We start from the raw sequence: 20,705 nt of genomic DNA on the forward strand, positions 1-20,705 counted from the left end.
AAAGAGATAGTGTGCGATGAGACCTAGAGAAGTAGCAGGTGAGTACCCAAGACTGAACATGGGAATAAAGTCAGATTTGGATTCAGAATCCTCTTCTACTCTTGTTCTCTATGAGTTGATGTCCCCTGTCCCTCTGTGGAATGCAATGTTGGGGCCCTCCACCCATGAACTGGAAGTGAGGTTCTTTCACCTCCTCCTTTTCACTTAATCTGCAGTAAAGAAGTGGAGATAATAACCCTATATCCTCCTTCTCCTGCACATAGCTGTAGTCTGAAAAGAGGTTGCTCAATTTTGTGTCACTGGGGAGAGAAAAGTAAATTGTGATAATGTGCATCAAAGTTATCTGCAATACCATTTGAGGATGTACTGCTGAAGTGATCCTGTGTTAGCATTTCAGTGAGAACTGGCTTCCCGGAGGATTTCAAGGATGACATTACTTGTAGTAACAGTACACCAGGCACTAAAAACACATAGGATTAGATTTTTACACAGGTTGCTATAAGGTTTTACGGCCATGTCAGGCTTTGTCTGTGCAAGAGCAATTCATCTTAAACATGTTCTCTCAAGTATTTGCATCCTAGTTTTCTATTCAGTGATGAAACTTTGTATCTTTTGGGAATAAATGCTTGATACCAAGCACCATTATCTGAAGAAATCATGCTTTAGGGACCATGGTAAAACATGTCTTACTGCTTTTAAGCATTTAGTAATGTATTTATATGCCCAACCTGCTAGTAAATTGTCAAATAACAAAAAAAAAACTCTTGTAAGGTATTGAGAAAAAGTCTGTCATGGAGGAGTGACAGTACAGTGGAAAAATTAAAACCAGGAAAGAAAAAAAAGCCCCAAAAGAAAACGAAGGGGTGAGGTCTCAGTCTGTGTAAATTATTTGATGACATGGAAAGTCAGGGTTTCTCCCTGCAGCTGGTCTGTGTGCAGCCTCAGCAGATGTGGAGTGTGCACAAGTCTTCTTAACCCATAATGAACAATGGAGATGTTGTTGTTGGTTGTCTCGACACGGGGTTGGTAAGGAAGGATAGCTGTCCCTGCAATTAGTACCTCACAGCATGTTTCTTCATGGTAAGTCTGTGGCTGAGGCAGCCTGATTGATTTTCTTCAGAAGAAGCTGCTGACAATTCACAGTGTGGGGAGAATGAGGCCAGATTAGGGTTTATTCTGCAGGGATTGGAGTCTTGAGTAAGGACGACCTCAGATGAAACGGCAACAGATTACACGCAGGCGGAAAGGAGGGTCCATGAAAAGTTCCAGCTGGGGTCCATGCTGTGAGTCACACCTCCTGTCAGTGTACTGAGACCCTGCCAGCAAAGCTTCAAACCTTAAATCACTGTTTCCCAAATGCTTTTAATTGCCTGTCTCACATGGATGGTCCTGCAGCTCCGGGACAAACAGCCCATGGGACTTGCTGTGCATTTCAATGGAGGCCCTGAATAATGTATTCAAACAACAAGGGTTTACTTCAGCTGAAAGTTTAGGCAATCACTTACAGAGCTCTAAATATGCCCTTAGAAAACCTGGTCTCTCCAGCATTTAAGGTTGTGCCTTTAACAATCCCTTCGTATTCCATGAAATTATAACCAGTGTGTAAGAAATAAGTCATTCTGAGTAGCTAGCATTCCTCTGGGCGCATATGAGAGAGGTAGCAAATTCTGGCTTCCTTTAGAAGAAATTGTGGATACCTTTAAAAGGGAAGTTTCACAAAGAGGCTGCTGTATATTTACTCAGGGGTTGCTTTTAGTCCCTATAAACCAAATAGAAGGCTTGAAATGCAAGAGTACAGGGTCAATAACTAATAAAAAGTATATTAAATAGCCTTGCAATTGTGATTTTATTGTCAATGAAAGCATTGAAATCTCAGCAAACCAGTCAGAATCATTTGAGCATCTTTTCACCAACAAAAAAGCTACTTCCAGCTCTTCTCTTTGCTGAATATAGTCAAGCAGAATGTGAAAAACAACCACAGCATCTTTGTGGATGAATCTATTTCAACAGTGTCTTGACCTAGTTGAAATCTTTAAACGCTAGTGCAAATAGTCAGTGTAGCAATGTACTGCCTCACAGCTCTTAAATGGGCTGCAGTCTTAAAAATGTCCTTAGGATGCCCTTGCTTGTAAAGTAAGCTGGGTGACAGGCTGAATATAAATACAAAATAATTTTCACATTCATTTATTGAGTCTCCTGCTTTGACTGTTATGGTAGAGTAGAAGACCTCTAAAATTACAGTGTTCCTTCTGTGCAATACTATTTTTAGCACAGGAAACTCTAACCTGTGGCATGAGAGTGGCTAATTTTGCAGTCTGTCTCTTATCTGAAATACTCAGGGCTGGAAGATGAGTGATGCAGGTCAGATGCAGTAGTAGGAGTTGAAGTGATCAGCTAAGGGTGTAAATGATTGCTGCTGGTAAATGCAGTGCTTTCACGTCCAGACCTGTAGAGACTGTAAAAAGAGCCAGCATGTCATTACTGAGCTTGCACTGAAATCTGGCATGGAGTTTGCAGCGGAACTTTTTTGAGGCACGAGAATTGTTACAATACACCCATATTCTTTTTCTAGCCAGTTACCACCAGCAGTGTGAGTCATTTTTAGAGGCTTTTTATGGATTTTTGGATGGGTGTGTGGAAAAAGGCCAGGGGAGCTTTGGACATGTAAAACACTTACTGTTATTTCACGTTTATTCAAATATTCCTTGACTTGCCAGTGCCATATGGTAGAAATCCCAAATAAATAATAGCTGTGGCATGATCCTTGCTTTTATTGTCCTGTATTTTTATGGTGTTTATCTGGACATGAGTACTCTGGGACAGTAAGGGAATGCCTTCCAAAACAAAGCAGGTATCAAACTTGTCTCTGTTTCGACCCAAACCTCTTCTAGTTAGAGCTGACTGTGTGCTAGAGAAAAATCTAGAGGGTTTCTTCCTTTGAATAGGGGTTTTAGATGAGTAGGGCATGATGCTCCACGTCTGTGGGCAGGACACATACAGGTTTTAATGCTCCTTGTGCTGGAAGCACATAAATTCTGAGGTTGAAAATTTTTGAATAAACTGTTGTCATCAAAGCGGATTATGTAAATGACTGGAGAAATGATGGCTAGAAAAGCAGGGGGTGAAATGATTTGTGGAAGGTAGGGGGATGACACACACAGCAGTGCAGCTGCAGTCTCCAGGTTTGACAGGCCTTATCCCTGTCTGTCCTGGTGTCATAGAGCATTTTCCTATTGCAGGTGAGGGCATTTCCCTTTCATTTCTTTCAGGATCCTGGCTTGAATCCTTGACACCAGTAAAGGCTGCCAAGCAATACATTTGGATGAGAATCACTGAGCATAATTTGGTTTAAAAAAGGCAGGCAGTGGACATGCAGAATTCTTCGTATCACTTCAGCTAGATCATAAATATTAGAAATTTAATTAGTCACATTTTTCAAACTTTTCTGTGAGGAAAGCCTGGCATTTTTTTTTGACTCATGGAGGTGTTGACTGAAATCAGAACACCATGGGGACCATTTCAGAAACATCTAGCATAGTAAGTCTTGCTATTTCTGACAAAATATACACATTTGTATGTGAAAACAAGTTCCAAACACCCTATAAAGCAGAGAAAGACTGACCTCTTTTTAATTTCTGATGGTTTTCTCCAAAGTTAAACTGCCAAGATTTCATATTAGGAGTAAAAGAGCAGATTTAAAGAAACTAAGACATCAAAAAAAGTTACTGGCGTTTAAATTTTAAAAATTGCTTTTTTACATCTTATCTGTTTCATCTTTTCTTTCTCTGCGTGTATCTTCCACGGAAGACTTTCCTAAGCCAGGAAAGTCAACAGTTTTAAGACACAGTGTCAAACCTGACATAGTTCTGCTCAAGTTCTTATAGAGAAATCTAGAAACAAGGGAGTGGGATTTTTTTCCCCTATCTCCTCTCACCTCTATCCCTGTCGCCAGTCTTTCTGTGAACTCCCTCCTGCCTGCCTAAACTCTGTGAGGCTGCTGTAATTTGTCATTATTGTGCCTGTACTCTGGTGGGGCAGCCAGGAGTTCAGGGAGGAAGAAGGATTTCTGCAGGGTGAAGTCAGGTGTGCTCTGTGTTTCAGCAGATGATTGATTTTTGCGCAAATGATGCACAGAATAAAAAAGTGCTGTGTTCTCTGTGTTATTCAGGCCTTGTGGTCTTCACTAAGGGCATTGTTCAAGGAAAGGGGATGGTGTTTTTTCTTAAAGCTCAGTCAGGCTGTAATCTGAAGAACTATTTTATTATTAAAATTATGCGTAGGTGTTAGATGTCTGTCCTAATGGCTGCTTCCAACTGTGATTTCAGGCAGAAGCTTTGCCCTTTGCAAGACTCACTACAGATCAGAGCAAGCATGTAGCAGCTTAAGGAACCAAAGTCTCGCCAGTTGAGACTCCAGGTCGTATTAAAGTCTTGGCTTTGGTGCTGTCTGGTGCAAACTCAGTCGAGACTTTTGGATCCAGGAAATCATGAATTGCAAGCTGTGTCTGAACCACAAAACAAAGCACCCTTATCATGTGGAACAGACCTGGCTTGTAGTTATTAGTTTCACATTGATATTGCTCAATGCCTTAACATGACTTGACTGATGTGATTCTAGCTGTTGTCCAGTGATTTTGTGTGCTGGAGTGATTCAACACTGCCATTCCATGATAAAAGTAAAATATCTATTGAAAATTTAGTTGATTGCATCTCAGAGACAATTTTGGAATCTGTTGACTTTCTTTTCTGTTACCTTCTCCTTTGTAAATTTGATCTTACTTTGCAGGAGTCTTAGTTTTAGGAATGGCTTCAAATTTTTACTGTGGAAGATGTACTGATTTAAAATCAGCCATGGTTCTGTTGCCTATCTGAAGTTTTCCTAGAGAATACAATTGCTTCCCAAGTGTTCATTTGTGAACTGAGTCAAGCTTTAACAGCAGCACTGGTAGAAATTCAGCAGATCCCAGAGCTGAGTCCTGTCCTGTATTACTTTGGTATCAATTGGAAAGATAGCTTGCTTGCCACAGAAAGACTGAAGGAGCACCAATAAAGAGGGAAAGCTGATCATCAGCTGCACAGGTGACCCTTTGCATGGAGATTTGATACTATTGCAGGTTTGTCTCATTGCTGCACCAAGCAGTATTCAAGTGGAGGGGGTTGTCACTCTGTCTGAGAAGTGTTTGCAGTTCAGTAGTGAGATTTGTGCAGTTTTTGCACTCTGGTTCAATAAAGGCACACACAATTGATTTCTTTAATTGTGAGGAGTCCTGCTGGAAGTTATGCTTAAGACTATCCCTGCTGTGAGGGGGTAGGGGGTAGTCTTTTAGTATTTCTTATTGAAAAGCATAAGAGATGAGTCCAGCACATCTCTTATCACCAACCCTCAGTTTACTCAAGGCAGCCCTACTTGATGCAGGTGTAATTCCAATGATATGCCTGGAGGATGTCTCATGTGTCTGTGAGTAATTAAAAATAGCAGGTAATGTAAAGTGGTGGAGTAGGAACTTAAAGTGGTTAATTAAAGGTGCAGTGGTCTCCATGTTGTCCTGTGTTGATAGCATGCTAACATCTCTTTAATGCTTTTTTTTAAAATACAGGTGTTTGAAGTTGGGTATCTGTGTGACATCTCCACTTTCTGGTAACAGAGCAGGGCTGTTTCAAACTTCAGTAGTTGTAAGAAAAATGTTATCAAAATGTTTCTTCTTCCTCTGTGACTCAAGTTTTTTTAAAACAGTAACATGAGCTTTCAAGCCAGTTGTGGGGCTGACTTTTGGCTTGTTAAGCGCCTGGAGGTGGCAATAAAAGGTTTAGGTGGTACAACCACCATCTGTCTCTCAAAGCAGGAGCTGCTCCCTTGCAGAGGTAGAGGCTGCCTAGTGAGAGAGACATCTGTCATGTCAACAGCATTTTGCCTGTGGTGTATCCCCACTCTCATCCATGCATCTTCCTCCCCACCTCAGCACACCAAAAATACTGTTGTGTTTGCAAGTCTTGAGAAAAATGCCACCTTTTGAGCCAGCAAGTTTGAGTGTGGTAAAAGGACTGAAAAAAAAAGTAGTTTTGGTGTTAAAGAAAAAAAAATAGCTGTGTCTCCTTGTGGCAAACATCAGCCTTGAGTTACACAAGGGGAAAAGCAAAAGCTTTTCCTTACGATTTCTGTGTGTACATTTGTGTCCATTCCCTGCCTTTCTCGTCGTGTGGGAGTTGGACTGGCAGAGTGTGACAGTGAGTTGGCCTTGGCAGGAAGTGAAGTGGCCATCAACCCAAGTCCCACAGAAATTAAGTGCTAGCTCATGGGAAACACCTAGTGAGGTTATGGTGGGAAGAATGGGATTCTGGGAATAGTTATGTAAATTAGGTAATTCCAAATAAGGTTATGTTCATAGTTCCAGTTGATGCTCGGATGGTTACATTTTGCATATAAGGTAATGTTCTGAATTCTTGTTCATTGGTTCACTACCCTGGACCCCAGGTTGTATATTGCTGTGATTGCCCCACTTTGGTGTCTTCTGAGATCACCCTGTACAGCACATGGCTTTTATCCTTTATTGTTTTATCATTATTAAAGTTTGTTCCTATTCCCGTTTCTTTTGCCACATCTCCCAGCTGGTCCGGCCTCAGAGCCAAACCCCGATGTGACCAGGTTGGAGATCATCAGGCACCTGCACACAAGGAGGCAGGAGTGGACATGCAGAGGGCAGATTGGCCAGGCTGGTTCCTGACACTTGGATGCCATACAGTGGGCACATACAGGAAACCCTGTTGGCAATACCAACCATGACAATATCAATTCCCTCACTGAAAGCATTCACGCTGTATGTTCACTGAAATACAGAGATTTTACTTGTGGTGGCAAAATCCAAATTAAACATTGCTGAGGAAGATGAATTTGTTCGCATCTTTCACAGGGAAGTTTTCTCCCTTTGGTGTCACCACTAGCACACAGCAGTTTTTTTTCATTAATAAAAAAGGAAAAGGTTATACTGGATAGTTAAAATGAACTTTTGAGTCTGTGCTTTCCTGAAGGTACTTTTTATAAAAAGTTAAAATTTGAGGGTGCCATTTATTTGTTGAGTTGAATTTATTAGTCAAGTTAAAATAAGGGGGAGTAATTTGTTTGCCAAGTTGAACAAGAGGCATGATTAAAATCGGTTAATAAATACCAAGACAGTCCTCTGATTGATAGCTTCACAGGGCTTGATCTTGTTGTCATTTCTGTCAGCTGAAGAGCTTCAGATCTTTATGTGAACCACTGATTGTATCTGAGAGATCCCACCTCCTGAACTTGCAAAATACTGAACACTTTGCTCCAGCTCTGCAAATGGCTGCGGAGGAGGGTCACCTGATGGGTTAAAGTGGATGATGATAATTCATGCTGATGAATTAGGTGGTGTGTTTACATGTTGGTGGTATTTCCATATGGGGGTTGCCCGTATTTTGCCAGGCAGCAATTAGTGCTGTCTTGAGCAGCTTTGCATGGCTCTGTCTGGGTCACCTCAAACCATGGTGAAAACACAGGTGACTTGTGGGGCTCTCAGAGGGGATGAGAGCATTCCTGAGGCTCCCAATGGCAGAACCATACTGACCAGTATTCACAGGTTTCTGTAACTGAGTGGCTGTGGGGTTTTCTGAATGGAAAACAATGCTGAAAGAACTGCAAGCAAACTAAGGGAAACTTACTTCAGATAAGCAAGGGGGGAGGTCTGTTTACAGAGGAGAACATTCCTGCTGTTCAGAATAGCAATGAATATAAACTCTTTTAAATACAGCTTATTTAAAATTTGAGGTACCACTGGCAAACTATCATCCCTATCCATAGCAGATAACTGTCAATACACTAAAAATTGAATATTTTCTGTCCTTCTGGTTTTGTTTTTTATTAAATCTATATGACTTGTATTTGTGTATCTTCAACACTTGGGATCCTCTACAGAGACTTTAAATTCAGTTGCTGCAGAAGCAATAGTCAAGCTTATAATTCTTGACCTGTTAGTTGCCTGGGCGTCATTCTGTTGCTTCTCCCTGCACAGCAATAGCCTACAAATGCACATGAAGTGGAAAGAGAAAGTTTATTAGATTAAATGGCAGTAAATGTTCTGTCTGTGGAAATTATGTTCGGTAATTAACCTGTGATTTCCATTCTGTAGGTATTTTTATATGCTCAGAACTGCTAATATCCTTTAAGACATTGTGTAGCCAGTTGTTAGGCTTTGTGCATTTCAGATTCATACAATCTGCCTTCTTTATTTCCTCTGACAACTCTAACCATTGCTATTAAAATTGTTGTTTTGAACCTGCTCATTTCAGATGCCAGACCAGTTTGATCAGACAGTGGTGCTCAACCAGCTGCGCTATTCTGGGATGTTGGAGACAGTCAGGATTCGGAGGGCTGGTTTCCCAGTCCGGAGGCCCTTTCAAGACTTTTATAAAAGGTAAACACATTGGCTTGTGGACTCAAGTGTAAGTCAATATTCCCATGTTGAGGAATAAAAGTAAAAAAGAATCATATGGCAAAAATAGAACTTACTCTCTTAAATGAAGCAATAAATACTTTTTGGTTGCCAGGTATAAAGTCCTCATGAGAAACTTAACTCTCCCTGAAGATTTAAATGAGAAATGTGCCGTCTTACTTCGTCTGTATGACAGCACAAGCACTGAATGGCAACTTGGAAAAAATAAGGTAAAATAACCTGACTGTGCATGTTGTGGTGCTGGTGTGTAAAGCTGAGGGGGCAGGATTTACACTGCACAGCTACAGAGATGTAGTTCTAATGGTAATTACTTCTGGCCTTTAAAGAAGCTGTGCGTGCCTGTTGGTGCTCTTGAAACTCTTAAAGCAACAACTAATGGTTGTGCTGAGGAATTTGCTGTCTAAGGCACTTAGAAACTGACTGGTGATTTCATCACAGAGAGAGTCCACCTGAATTTTCTGTCACTGCTCACAAGTGGTAGCACTGGTAAGGATCAGAACTTAAGATGCAGTATTTGGATTTTTTTCATTTTTAGAAGTATGGAACATGGGGTAACACTTTTGTTCTGCAGGGAGCTAGTGCTAGTAAACCGACCTAACCAACACCTCTTCAGTGGCAGAGGTCAGGGGGAAGAATTTTAGCCAGTGTTCATATGGCAGAATTGAGCTCCAAGTGTGTTTGCCATAGTAGTCTGAGAGTCTTTTCCAGAGGTACATTAGACCTTGATATGTGTTCTACCAGATAATGTGAACTTTGCCCACATTTTTTTTCTTTAAAGAAAAGAAATTTAAATTATATTAAAATAAATTAAATAATCTCATTTTAATTTGAGAAATAAAACAATCAAGGTGGTTTTTTACATGCTCATTTTGCAAGTTTGGTTGTAGACAACAGCTTGTGATTTGTGCTTTTGGATTTCAGCAAATTATGTGAAAGCATTGCAGACTTGGGAGAAGATTCCTCATTTTGGGATTTGAGATCTCCTAAATATTAAAAACTTTTAAAAATGCTTTTTAGTGCCATAAGGTAGCAAATATATTTTGTAAAATCTGATTGATTTCTGTAGGAAATGTTCTTCCCTTCCTCCTTTTCTCCCCACAACTGGATGGTTTGGAAGGGTTTCTTCTCTTCCACTGTATGCTTAAGGACTCTTGGATTTACATTGGGAAAGTTGTTTCAATCATCTTACAGTTACTGTAAAAAAGAAGAAAGAATCAGAAATATTCTGATGGCAGTTGATGTCATCTTCCATCCCATTTTTGTAGCCAATGGCTTACAAATAACACATCTGGATGCAGAGCTGGGCTATGCATCCCATTCTATTTCAAATGTAGCATGTTAACAGTATTTACAGTATTTATGCATGGACCCTGGAGAATACTTTGGCATCTTAGGGACACATGTTTATCAACTGCTCATCAGGACCTTGGCAGGAGCCAGAGCTCTGTTGTAACTTCCCTTACTGTGGCCTGGGCTCATCCTCCCCCAGGAGCTGCCTGCACATTTGTGAGACTGCATAAACAGGAGGAGAGCACAAGAGGACACTGCTTTCAGACTGACCATGGGATGAGGCACTATCCTGCCCCTATATTATTTTAAAGGGATAATAATGGCATTGCAATGATTTGGCTTCGGTGTGATTTTTTTTCCTTGTCTTTTACATCTCATGCTGCAATGTACCTGGTCAGGAAAAGATATTAGCCTTAGCTTAACATCTGCTTACCACCTATGTTTGTTCCAGAAGTAGCTGAATGCTTTTCTGAATAATTTTGTTGTGTTTTTGAAAGCTTGTGTGTAAAGCAAAGAAAGATTGCCCACTGAATGAAAGAGAAGATTTTTTCCATGAGGGAAAACTTCACACAGAAAGAGCTACCCAGTGCAGCTCTGACATTGGGATTTCACGACTTTCTGTGGGACCTTTTCTGCTCCTGTTTCTTGGGTTATTTGTGCTATAAAGTCCCTTTCTAGCTTTGTTCAAAACTCACAACTGCACCTCTCAAGAGTGCTGCTTTGGCTTTGACAATGGGCTCTTTTGCTCCTAAACACAGAGAAAAAAACAGCTTCTTGTGCATGTAAACACCCCCAAAAGTCCATTGGATTGTTTGGGTTTTTGTATTGTTTTGGTTTTTTTTGCGGGGGCGGGGGGAGTGAGGGAGCGAGGGATTTTTTGGTTGGGTTTTGAGGGATTTTTTCACATAAAAAGAAAAAACCCAGCACCTCAAAGATGCATTCCTGCTTTCTGATGGCTTTGCAGCCCTCCTCCCTTAGCAGAGCCCACTGTGTCCATGAGCTTTCCCCATCCCCACGTTGTGGTGTGCAGCCTGGCTCTCATCCTGCATAAACAAAGTGTCACTGAACCGGCTATTTCCAGCTGCCCATGTGTTAGGCAGCAGCATGCCAGGCTGTTGTCACCCATAGCTGACACCAGCATACTTGGCCTTTAAAAAAGAAAAGTTGAGAAGAGGTGGAAAAAGCGCTGACAGCAGATAGCTCACCACTATGTGAGTGTGTGGTAAAGAGCAGATGTCAAGACAGGTGGGAGAGGGAAGCTGCCTCCCCCATGCCCCTGCTTGACTGGAGAGGCAGTTTTACTCATTTAAGGCAAAATAGGCTATGTTAGCTCAGTTTATGTCAGTGCCATGTGCTAAAGTACAGGTGAATGATCCACGTTAGTGCTTGGAAGAAAGCCTGGGAAGCATTCTGCCTGTGGGAGGGTGGCTGCCCCCCACAGCTCTCTCCATGTAGCCACAGGAAAACACAGTTGAGTCGATGTGAACATGGAAGCACTCTCATTTCTGCCTCCTTCTGCAGTCCTGTAGCAATGTCTTTGGAAGCAGCAGGCTTTGTAAGGGGTTGTGGAACCTGATGTGCCTGTGAAACAGTAAATTATCAGGGTGGTATTTCTGCTGCTCTGATTAGAAAGTTCATGCTAAAGTCTTGCAGCTTCTTTGGTCTGTGTTACTCTGGTGGGAAAGGCTGTTTAATGAATCCAGTAATTATGTTACATTTGGAAAAACTCTGCTCCTAATTAAAAGTTATAATAGAGTGATCTGACCCTTCCCACAGAAATCCAAAGTTAGAGGATCATCTGCAGGTGGTTTTTTTTTAAGAGGAGTACATTTTGTTTTTTCTGCTGCGGAAATAGTACATTTCTCTCTGAATTCAAAGCTGAGTCTTGCTGCTTGGACTGAGCTGGCTTTCCCTTAAGTATGATGCTCACCAAAATTTGTTAAGCCAGAAGTTTTCTTATGTAGGTGTTTCTCCGGGAGTCCTTGGAACACAAGTTGGAGAAACAGCGAGAGGTGGAAGTCACCAAGGCAGCAATGATCATCCGAGCACACATCTTGGGGTATGCAGCCCGGTAAGTGACTGTGAGAATATTAGTAGTCAGGATTTGAAACAAATGGATGAGTTGTCAAGAAGTTAAATCCTTCTGACACAATTCTCAACTTTTCATAGGGGCCAGTCATTCAAGTCCTGTAAGTGGCTTTTGAAAACAGCAGCTGAAAATACCCATGAATAATGCAAAGTTTGAATTGTTTTAATGTAATGAATAGGACAATACAAAAATTTGGAGGTCAGCCAGTATCCATCTGATTGTATCATGGCATTAGAGCCGTGATAGGAACTCTAGTTGGATAGCACCTAGGAGGGCTGCCCCAAGTCACCAGCTGAGATCCTGATTTATCTTTGCTCCTTCATAGTAAGAAAACAGAAGGAAAATAGAAATAATCCATTTTGTTTTTGGAGAACCAAGACTTTATGTTACTGATTAATGTTTGACTTGTTTACCTGGCTTCATGCATTATGTGTTAAGTGGAGTTGTTCATCCCATCTATTTATTTCTCTGCTTTTTCTACAAGTCAGTTTATGGCAGTTTAAGGAATCTTATTTGCATAATGAGGTAGTTTCTTTTCATGTGCTTATTAGCCCTGTTCTTATATTCTGACAGTATGTTACTTAAAAACAATATCCCTTTTTAATGCCAGCTATCCTGCTGTACATGGTCCTTCTTTTCAGAGATGTGGGATGACTATATATATTCTTTCTCTGCATGTGTGCACACACAGAATTGTGTGTGTTTTTAGCATCTTCTTGGCATAAGAACATGTAAGATGTGCATTTCCTTAAAGAAGACACACATGGTGCTGTCAAGAAATGAGAGAATCTTGCTTATCAAAGGGAGAAGAATGTGAACAGTAGGGGAATGATCACAGAGCTAGAACTATCATGGGCTCACTATTGCAGGTCACCATGGCAAGATCCCCCCCAGCTGTTACATTACAAGTTTGCTTCTTTATTTTCTCCCCCCAGAAAGCGGTATAGAAAGGTTCTCTACTATGTGGTTGTGATACAGAAGAACTACAGAGCATTCAGTGGAAGGAAGAAGTTCCTGTGCCTGAAGAAAGCAGCCACAGTCCTTCAGAAGCAGCGTCGAGGCCAGCTCGCTCGGCGTGTTTACAGGGAGCGGCTGGAGGAGAAGCGGAGACAAGAGGAGGAAAGAAGAAAAGAGGAGGAAGAAAGGTGCAGTCTCTGGCTTACATCAGTCTCCTGCCTGTGCTGTAATAGATGCCTGAAATTTCAGGCTATTCTTGAACAAGTGATTTTGGAAACCTTTGCTATTTTGCTAAAAGACACATATAGCTATCATGGTAGTTTCATCTTCAGAGACATATTCGTTGTGACCTTATTTTTGGCTGCCTTCTCCCAGTGGCAGATGATCTCTGTAAGCTGAGCTATTGCTGTAGCAAAGGAATGTGATGAGCTTATGTTGAGCTTGACTGACTGACTTTTATTCTTGACTCACTTTTAGGGAAAGACAAAGGCAAGAAGCAGAGCGACTTGCCCAGCAGGTAAATGATATTCTTAATGCTTTCAGCCACCCTGTTTATTTGAGTATCTCAACCCAACAATTAAAAAAATAAAAGAAAGGTACCTGTAGCATTAAAACTAAACTAATTACAGGAGCTGGCAGATAAAGTCAAAGGAAACTCAATATAGTTTGCATGAAAATTTCTTTCACCTGATGCTTCGTTTAATTTCTGGCAAAGATTGAATTATCTGCACATACTTGGACTTCTGTTCAGCTATCTCTGGGCAAATGTAATCATGCTTTAATTTTTTTCTTTTTCTTTCCTTTTCAATTCTTGCTGATATGAAGATAGGACTCCTTTAAATGAATGAGGATGGTAGAGTTTAGAGCTTTAGAAATAAATTTTTTTTAAAAAGTTTGCATTTAGCGGCCTAACTTGATTTTATTTTGTTTAATTTTATTTTTATGCAGGCTGAAGAAGAAAGAAAGAAGCAAGAATTGGCTGCCATTGAGAAAGCTCAAAAGGAGGCAGAGCTGAAGCAGGAGGTGGAGAAGCAGAAAGAAAGCAGGCAGGTGGAAGAAATCCTGCGTCTGGAAAAAGAAATCGAAGACCTGCAGCGTGTGAAGAAGCAGCAGGAGCTGTCCTTGACAGAGGCTTCATTACAGAGGCTGCAGCAGCGTCGAGATGAGGAGCTCCGGCGGCTCGAGGATGAAGCATGTCGAGCAGCACAGGAGTTCCTGGAATCTCTGAACTTTGATGAGATTGACGAATGTGTCCGAAACATTGAGAGGTCTCTCTCTGTGGGCAGTGGGTATCCTGCTGAGCTGGCTGAACAGACTGGAAATGCCTGCAGTGAAAAGCCCAATTTTAACTTCAGCCAGCCATATCCTGAGGAGGAGGTAGATGAGGGCTTTGAAGCCGATGATGATGCATTTAAGGATTCACCCAACCCGAGTGAGCATGGCCATTCTGATCAAAGGACCAGTGGCATCAGAACAAGCGATGATTCCTCAGAAGAGGATCCTTATATGAATGATACTGTGGTGCCAACAATTCCTACTGCCAGCGACACCATGGTCATTCCTCCTGCCCATGACACAGTGAGCCTCCAGAACTCTTCAAGTGGCGAATCCACGTACTGCATGCCAGAAAATGTGTCCTGCAGACCCCCAAATTCTGTGGAACTTATTTCTCCTGATGGAGACTATGATTATGACCAGGACGATTACGAAGATGGTGCTATCACTTCTGGCAGCAGCGTGACCTTCTCTAACTCGCACAGCAGCCAGTGGTCACCGGACTACCGCTGTTCAGTGGGGACGTACAATAGCTCTGGAGCATACCGGTTCAGCTCTGAGGGAGCTCAATCTTCTGTAAGTAGCAATGTTTTTATTGTCTAGTAATTGATGGGTGCTTTCTGATATTTTTTTTCCCTGCTGTGCAGCAATAGACTCACTATAGCTGTTCTTAGAAAACACTGTGTAGCTTGATTTGCTCAGAGTGCCTATGGAAATAGTGGTCTGTTGCCATCTAGGTGCCACTGGGGTGACTGCATTAGAGTTAGAGGCAGCTCAGTTGCTGTTTGCAGTCCTGGGCTTCTGCACAGATATGGTTTTAACTGCTTTAATGCAGCACTGTGTGTTGCTTGCTGAGGAGCTCAGTGCACAGCGAAGTTCTCTGTGCATGTGTTTGGAGTTGGGGTACCAGGTGGCATGTTGGGGAATTGATTTCAGGAAAACCAAGTTTAGTTATATGTGCAAGTTGGAAGAGTATTGAAGAATAAGATGCTTGCAGAAGTCCCTGACATGCGAGATATATTTTAAGATTTTTTGGAGAGTAAAGTTCATGCAATGGAAAATGTTTAAATTATTGAGGCAGACAGACATTCTGCAGAGAAATTTTTCAGTGCTGTTTGCTGAGTATACTGTGGGATTTCCTTCTACAAATATTTTTGAAAGAATATGATTTCCTCTACCACTAGCCCAATGTTTCTGAGAGACTGTCTGATTGGGAAAGTGAAAAGGTATTTCAGGAGCACTGACTTGTTTATAGGGAGACTTTAATGATATAATATCTTACTACATTTGAGGCAGTGATAACCAGTCCAAGAGCCATCGTGAGTGTTGGAATAAGTCCACAGTTCTTGCCTGAGAAAAAACCACTTTCAGTATCTTTGTTGAGGATGCCTTCCTGCTGCATGACTCTGGATGTGTGTCAGATACAGAACAGAAATTCTGACTTTCTGGGGTGACGGAAAGCTAGTATCACAGCTTGTGCAGTGTTTCTTTTTCAGTATTTTTTTAAGCTGTTCCTCACAGCATTTCAGTGATGGGGGCAAGTAGTACAAGGTAGCTTACCATACTCTTGCAAAGGGATATTTTTCCTGAGCAACTACAAAGCTTTTACACAGATTTGTTGTGTAATCAAACAGCTCAAGCTGCAGCTTACTACAATGTGCTCCTTCCTTGTTAGCTGGGTGAAAACCAATGAGGAATCATGTCCTTCCAATACACGATAAAATGCTTTAGCTAGAGTCTTCTAAACTAACTTGATCTAAACTCTGAGAGATTATGACCTTTCTTTCCTTTCTTGTGTAGTTTGAAGACAGTGAAGAAGATTTTGACTCCAGGTTTGATACAGATGATGAACTTTCCTACCGGAGGGATTCAGTCTATAGCTGTGTCAGCCTGCCCTACTTTCACAGTTTTCTGTACATGAAAGGTACTGGATCAATCAGAATTTGCTAAATAGACAAAATAACCAGAAATATTTATTGTGTATTACATTCCAATTCCTGTAGAGTTAAGCTATTTTCTCATTTTTCAAAGGGTGATGGAAAAGTGACTTTTTAATTTAAGCTGTTCTCACCTTAAGTTACTTGCAGTGGCTTGCATCTAGCAATTTTTATCCCCTCTGCAAAAAAAAAAAGATCAGTATTTTGGGCTGCCTCTGTTTCATCTTACATCTTTGCTGGCTTGCAAACAATTAAATATTCAGTATAAATACAGAAAAATAACTCACAAAGTCAAATTGTAACAACTTTTGAGGAAAGCTGATTCCTGCTCTCAAAACCTTGTAACATAGACGGCATTCTACATTGCAGACCAATTTTACTGACCTTAGTCAAATTTCACTTTGGATCTGGAGGACATGAAGAAGGTTACATGTAACAAAGGGGTGTGAGAGATTATGAAAGAATAGACACAGGACTTTTCTGCTTAAAATTCTTGAGTTTATGTTCTGATGATTGATAGCAAATTGTAATCTAGCTGAATCCTTTTATAATTTCATCACTATAGTGTACTTTATGTTTCTGGAATAGGAACAGTCATGAGTGTACACACCACAAAGTTTATGTGAAAAATAATGCAGTTGACAGTAGCATGGCTTTTACTGTCTGACACACCTAGCAGTCAGTTTTTGTGGGATGACAGAAGCTTGTCAGTTTGATTAAGGTTATGATTGTGATATAACTCCAGTACAAAGTGCATTGCCCACTCCGTGGCCAATGGGTGGCCGTGGGTGTCAGTGAGCTCACACCAGTGTATTTCGTACTCGAAACACAGCTTTGCCAGGTTTTGTGGTTTTGAGTTAAACATCATTACCTTATAATAACCTGGAGAGAGGAAAGAGCTTAATGCTAAATCTTTTCTAGATTGTCATTGAAATACGTTGAAAGCTGCCTTAAAGATCAGATTCTCATGTGCAGCAAGACTTTTCAGTAATCTATTATTATACATATGTTATGCATATTTACATGTAATTATATGTATGTTAGATATGTTTTTGTAATACAGAGACTTACAACAATTTATAATTTAAGGGTGTTTAGATTGACAATAATGTTGGTGGCCATAAGGATATGCAAAAAATGAGGTTCTGTGGCTTACAGCCTCAAAAGAGAGACTCAGTTTAACTGCAGTGTTGTTGGTCAGCACCTCCCAGTTTTGGTGCTGTTCACAGCATCTGTTTTATGATATAGCTGTTTGTTTTAACTGCATATAAACCCACATTTGTCTCTCTTGCCAGGTGGCTTAATCAACACATGGAAGCGACGCTGGTGTGTCCTGAAAGATGAGACCTTCCTGTGGTTTCGTTCTAAGCAGGAAGCACTTAAGCAGGGTTGGCTTCACAAAAAAGGGGGTGGATCATCCACACTTTCCAGAAGGAACTGGAAGAAAAGATGGTTTGTTCTCAGACAGTCCAAGTTGATGTACTTTGAAAATGACAGTGAAGAAAAGCTGAAGGGTGCCATGGATGTCCGAACTGCCAAGTAGGTTTACATGGTTTTATGTTAGCCATGGTTCCTTCTAAGTAGTGCTTGGGGCTCAGTCTGGGAAGACATTGAGTGCCCTGCCTACAAATTCTGTGAATGCAAGCAGGAGGGTGTGTGTGTGGTGAAGTTTGTGAAAGCGAGTGTTGTCCTTAGTTGGCTCTCTCTTAAGTCTAGAGAGTGCTCCAGAGCAAAGCCAGTGCCAAATACTTCAGAAAAATGCTGCTGTAATGAACCCATCTATGCTTTCTCCCAGATTAGAGGCCCTACTTAGTCTGTAATGATTCCCAAGGCAAATCGGGGCATGTTGCCAAGTCTGTAGCTGCAGGCAAACCCAGAATGAAGAGGGTGGAATTAATAGGCCCTGAGTATATTGAAGTTCGCATGGGTCAAAGCTGAATCTTCTGTATGTATTTAGATTTTTTTTCATGCTTTAAATAATTGTGGTAGTGTAGAAAAGTCTTTAAAATGCATATATTCATTAAAAAAACAAGATTACTAAACCTAATAACTTAGTTTTGTTAACTGAAGTTTCATAAACCTAAGAATTACACTTCCTGAAGCATGCAGAAAAAATTTCTACTGGATGGTATTTTTCCTTTTAAACAATTTAGAATTATTTATCTAATTTAAAAATTAAAGTGTGCTTTATAAAGTGTACCTAAACTTTCATTCAAAGTAGAGGGAAACAGAAATGGTTAGTAACACTCAATTCCGCTCTGTGCCTTGTAATCTGCAGCTATCCAATTTGTATGTAACTTTAAGCTTTAGAAAGCTTAAACTAAATTGAAATCTTTGATTAATCTTTTCTTGGCAGTCCTGGCTTGAGCCTGATTTCAAGTAGGACAGAAAAGAGTTTCAGTAAGAATCCTAACTTGCTCCTGAAAAACCAATGGGCTGTTGGCAGTCAAGTAAATCTCTGAATAGAAGCTGAAGATCCTACCTTTTTTTTTAGTTAAAACTAGATTTGCCTCCATCTCATGTACCATAGCATTTATTTAGCATATTTTTCTAATTGTGGGGTTAAGTTTTTGATGCTCTAAGTACTATTTATCAGGTTTTCTTTTTCAATGAGCAAAGCAGTTAATAGTTGCTATAAAGTTGTTTATTGCAGAAGCACATTAGTCTTAAAAAGCAGAAGGCACAGGTGCTAAACTCTATGCTAAGTTTGGGTATAAAGTTTCAAATTGAAGCAGAAGCTGCTCTCAGAGGTCCTGGCAGGGCTGATGTTGCTGGGCAGCTCCTGTCTTCTCTAATATGTTCAATCAATCATTCGTTTTTGTTGTTGTTAGCTCATTGCTTCGTTGGCTGTGCCCTATAATGTTCTTTGCTGCACATACCTTTAAAATTGTAAGACAAAGGTTACTGAACCTGGTTTGAAATGTAGGTTCAATCAATGGCTATTTGTGTATAAATTAGCTAAAAGAAAGGGTATTTGTATTTAAAGAACTGTATTTCATAAGAAATAAACAATAACTTTTCTAGATAATGTTAATATTTACTGAGTGCAGTCCTAACCTACAGTGCAACTCACATATTCACTACTCTCTATTAGGAGACCTGTTCAATTTTTAAAATCTCAGGCTGATTCACTTAAAACATGGAACAGGGAGGTATTCTATTGGACAAGGTTACTGAGAGAGAAGGAATTAAACAGTACAAAATTACAGCTTTTGATACTGATAGCAGATAGATTATCCTCATGAGTCTGCTATGCAGAGTTTGCTTATACTGTTTATAGGACAGAGATTTATGAGAATAGTATAACTGATAAGGAAATATAACCAGTAAGGAAATAGTAAGCTTCAGACAAATACAGTAAAGCAGCAAAAAGGATATTAGGTTTATTTCTTCAGCTACAGGGAAATCTAATGTCATACATTAATTATTGCTAAAATCTTCACAGTTGTTTTTATATAAATACTTAGATGTCCAAAGTAAAAATCAGAAATACGTCATTTTTCAGCAGATGAGTGCTCAGCTTTTTCTGGAAATCATGTTTGGAATTGTCTTTATGCTGATTCATAACCACACAGAATCACTAATCCAGGTTTTGTTTGCTTTCACTTTTCAATTTTCAACATCTTCCTTTTTAGCACCCTAAAAATCACTTGGTTATGCAGTCAGTTCAGAAATATATCCATTTCTTAACTCAGTTATCTTTGCCTCTCTTGGGCTTTGATAATATTTTGTTTTTTCTTTAGTTCTTGGTAAAATGGTAACAGAATGGTCACTTTGGTGCAGTGACATTCATAGTAGTTTGAATATTTGTACTGTGTAGGCAGAAAACACAGCAGTAGTTTGGCAAACTAATACTGGATCTGATAAATCACATTGTGAGTCTTGCAAATGAACCTGATGAAGACTGACTGCTGTTGTTTTAAGTATCAGTAGTTTGTGTGCTTCTCAGCAGAACAGAATTTTCAAAATGCTGGTAATCTGTAATGCTCAATCTTGGTGCTTTCCTTTTTTTTTCAGAGAGATTGTTGATAATACAGGCAAAGAAAATGGTATTGATCTAATAATGAGTGATAGGACCTACCACTTAATTGCTGAATCTCCTGAGGATGCAAGGTATGAAAATCATCAGGCCTATATTCTTTTCTTTTCCTCTTTAACCTCTGTGCCATTCTGACTTTGTCACTAATTTGTTTGACCACTGTCACAAAATATTCAGGCTGTGTTAAACACATCGTATTTAATACAGTGTTTGAAAGGCTTGCTGAGGAAGAAACCTTGTGGCAGATCAATGAAAATTTGCCTAGAATTTGGCTGTTATCCATGTGTTACTATCAGCTTTCTGAAATATAATTTGTCTGTAGAGAGGCAGTCCTTGCTACTGATGCTTGGTTTGTGGATTACCCTGCTGAGTTTAGCTGCATTAAACAAATCAATATTTGAGACCCTGTCTGCCTGAAATTAAGCACTTTGTTATTAGGGATGAGACCTGTTGTTTAAGCAGAACCTAAAATTTTTCCAGATAGAAGTTGTAATGTAGTCACTGCATTTTGGAGCAAAAGCATATCCATATAAGAGGAATGCTTCCCATTCTGCATATTTAAAAAGGGTCTTACTTTTGTTGCTAAAGGATCCATATCTAACCATGGGGGAGGCAGGTGGGTGAGGAGCAAGTCTGACTTGTCAGATC

The 20,705-nt window shown here is 40.3% G+C and overlaps 1 protein-coding gene across 1 annotated transcript in view; it reads left to right on the forward strand.

Annotated features, from left to right (window-relative positions):
* MYO10 (myosin X) overlaps nucleotides 1–20,705 on the forward strand; it is a 166,830-nt gene that overhangs the window by 127,976 nt on the left and 18,149 nt on the right. Inside the window, exons 20-28 of the mRNA XM_033066839.2 lie at nucleotides 8,307–8,431; nucleotides 8,565–8,679; nucleotides 11,725–11,831; nucleotides 12,785–12,994; nucleotides 13,284–13,323; nucleotides 13,755–14,657; nucleotides 15,882–16,005; nucleotides 17,314–17,557; nucleotides 20,036–20,131. Of these exons, the coding sequence (XP_032922730.1) occupies nucleotides 8,307–8,431; nucleotides 8,565–8,679; nucleotides 11,725–11,831; nucleotides 12,785–12,994; nucleotides 13,284–13,323; nucleotides 13,755–14,657; nucleotides 15,882–16,005; nucleotides 17,314–17,557; nucleotides 20,036–20,131 (1,964 nt within the window). The remainder of the gene's footprint in view (nucleotides 1–8,306; nucleotides 8,432–8,564; nucleotides 8,680–11,724; nucleotides 11,832–12,784; nucleotides 12,995–13,283; nucleotides 13,324–13,754; nucleotides 14,658–15,881; nucleotides 16,006–17,313; nucleotides 17,558–20,035; nucleotides 20,132–20,705) is intronic.

The sequence above is a fragment of the Catharus ustulatus genome, chromosome 1 (genome assembly GCF_009819885.2).
Source record: "Catharus ustulatus isolate bCatUst1 chromosome 1, bCatUst1.pri.v2, whole genome shotgun sequence".
NCBI classification, from domain to species: Eukaryota; Metazoa; Chordata; class Aves; order Passeriformes; family Turdidae; genus Catharus; species Catharus ustulatus.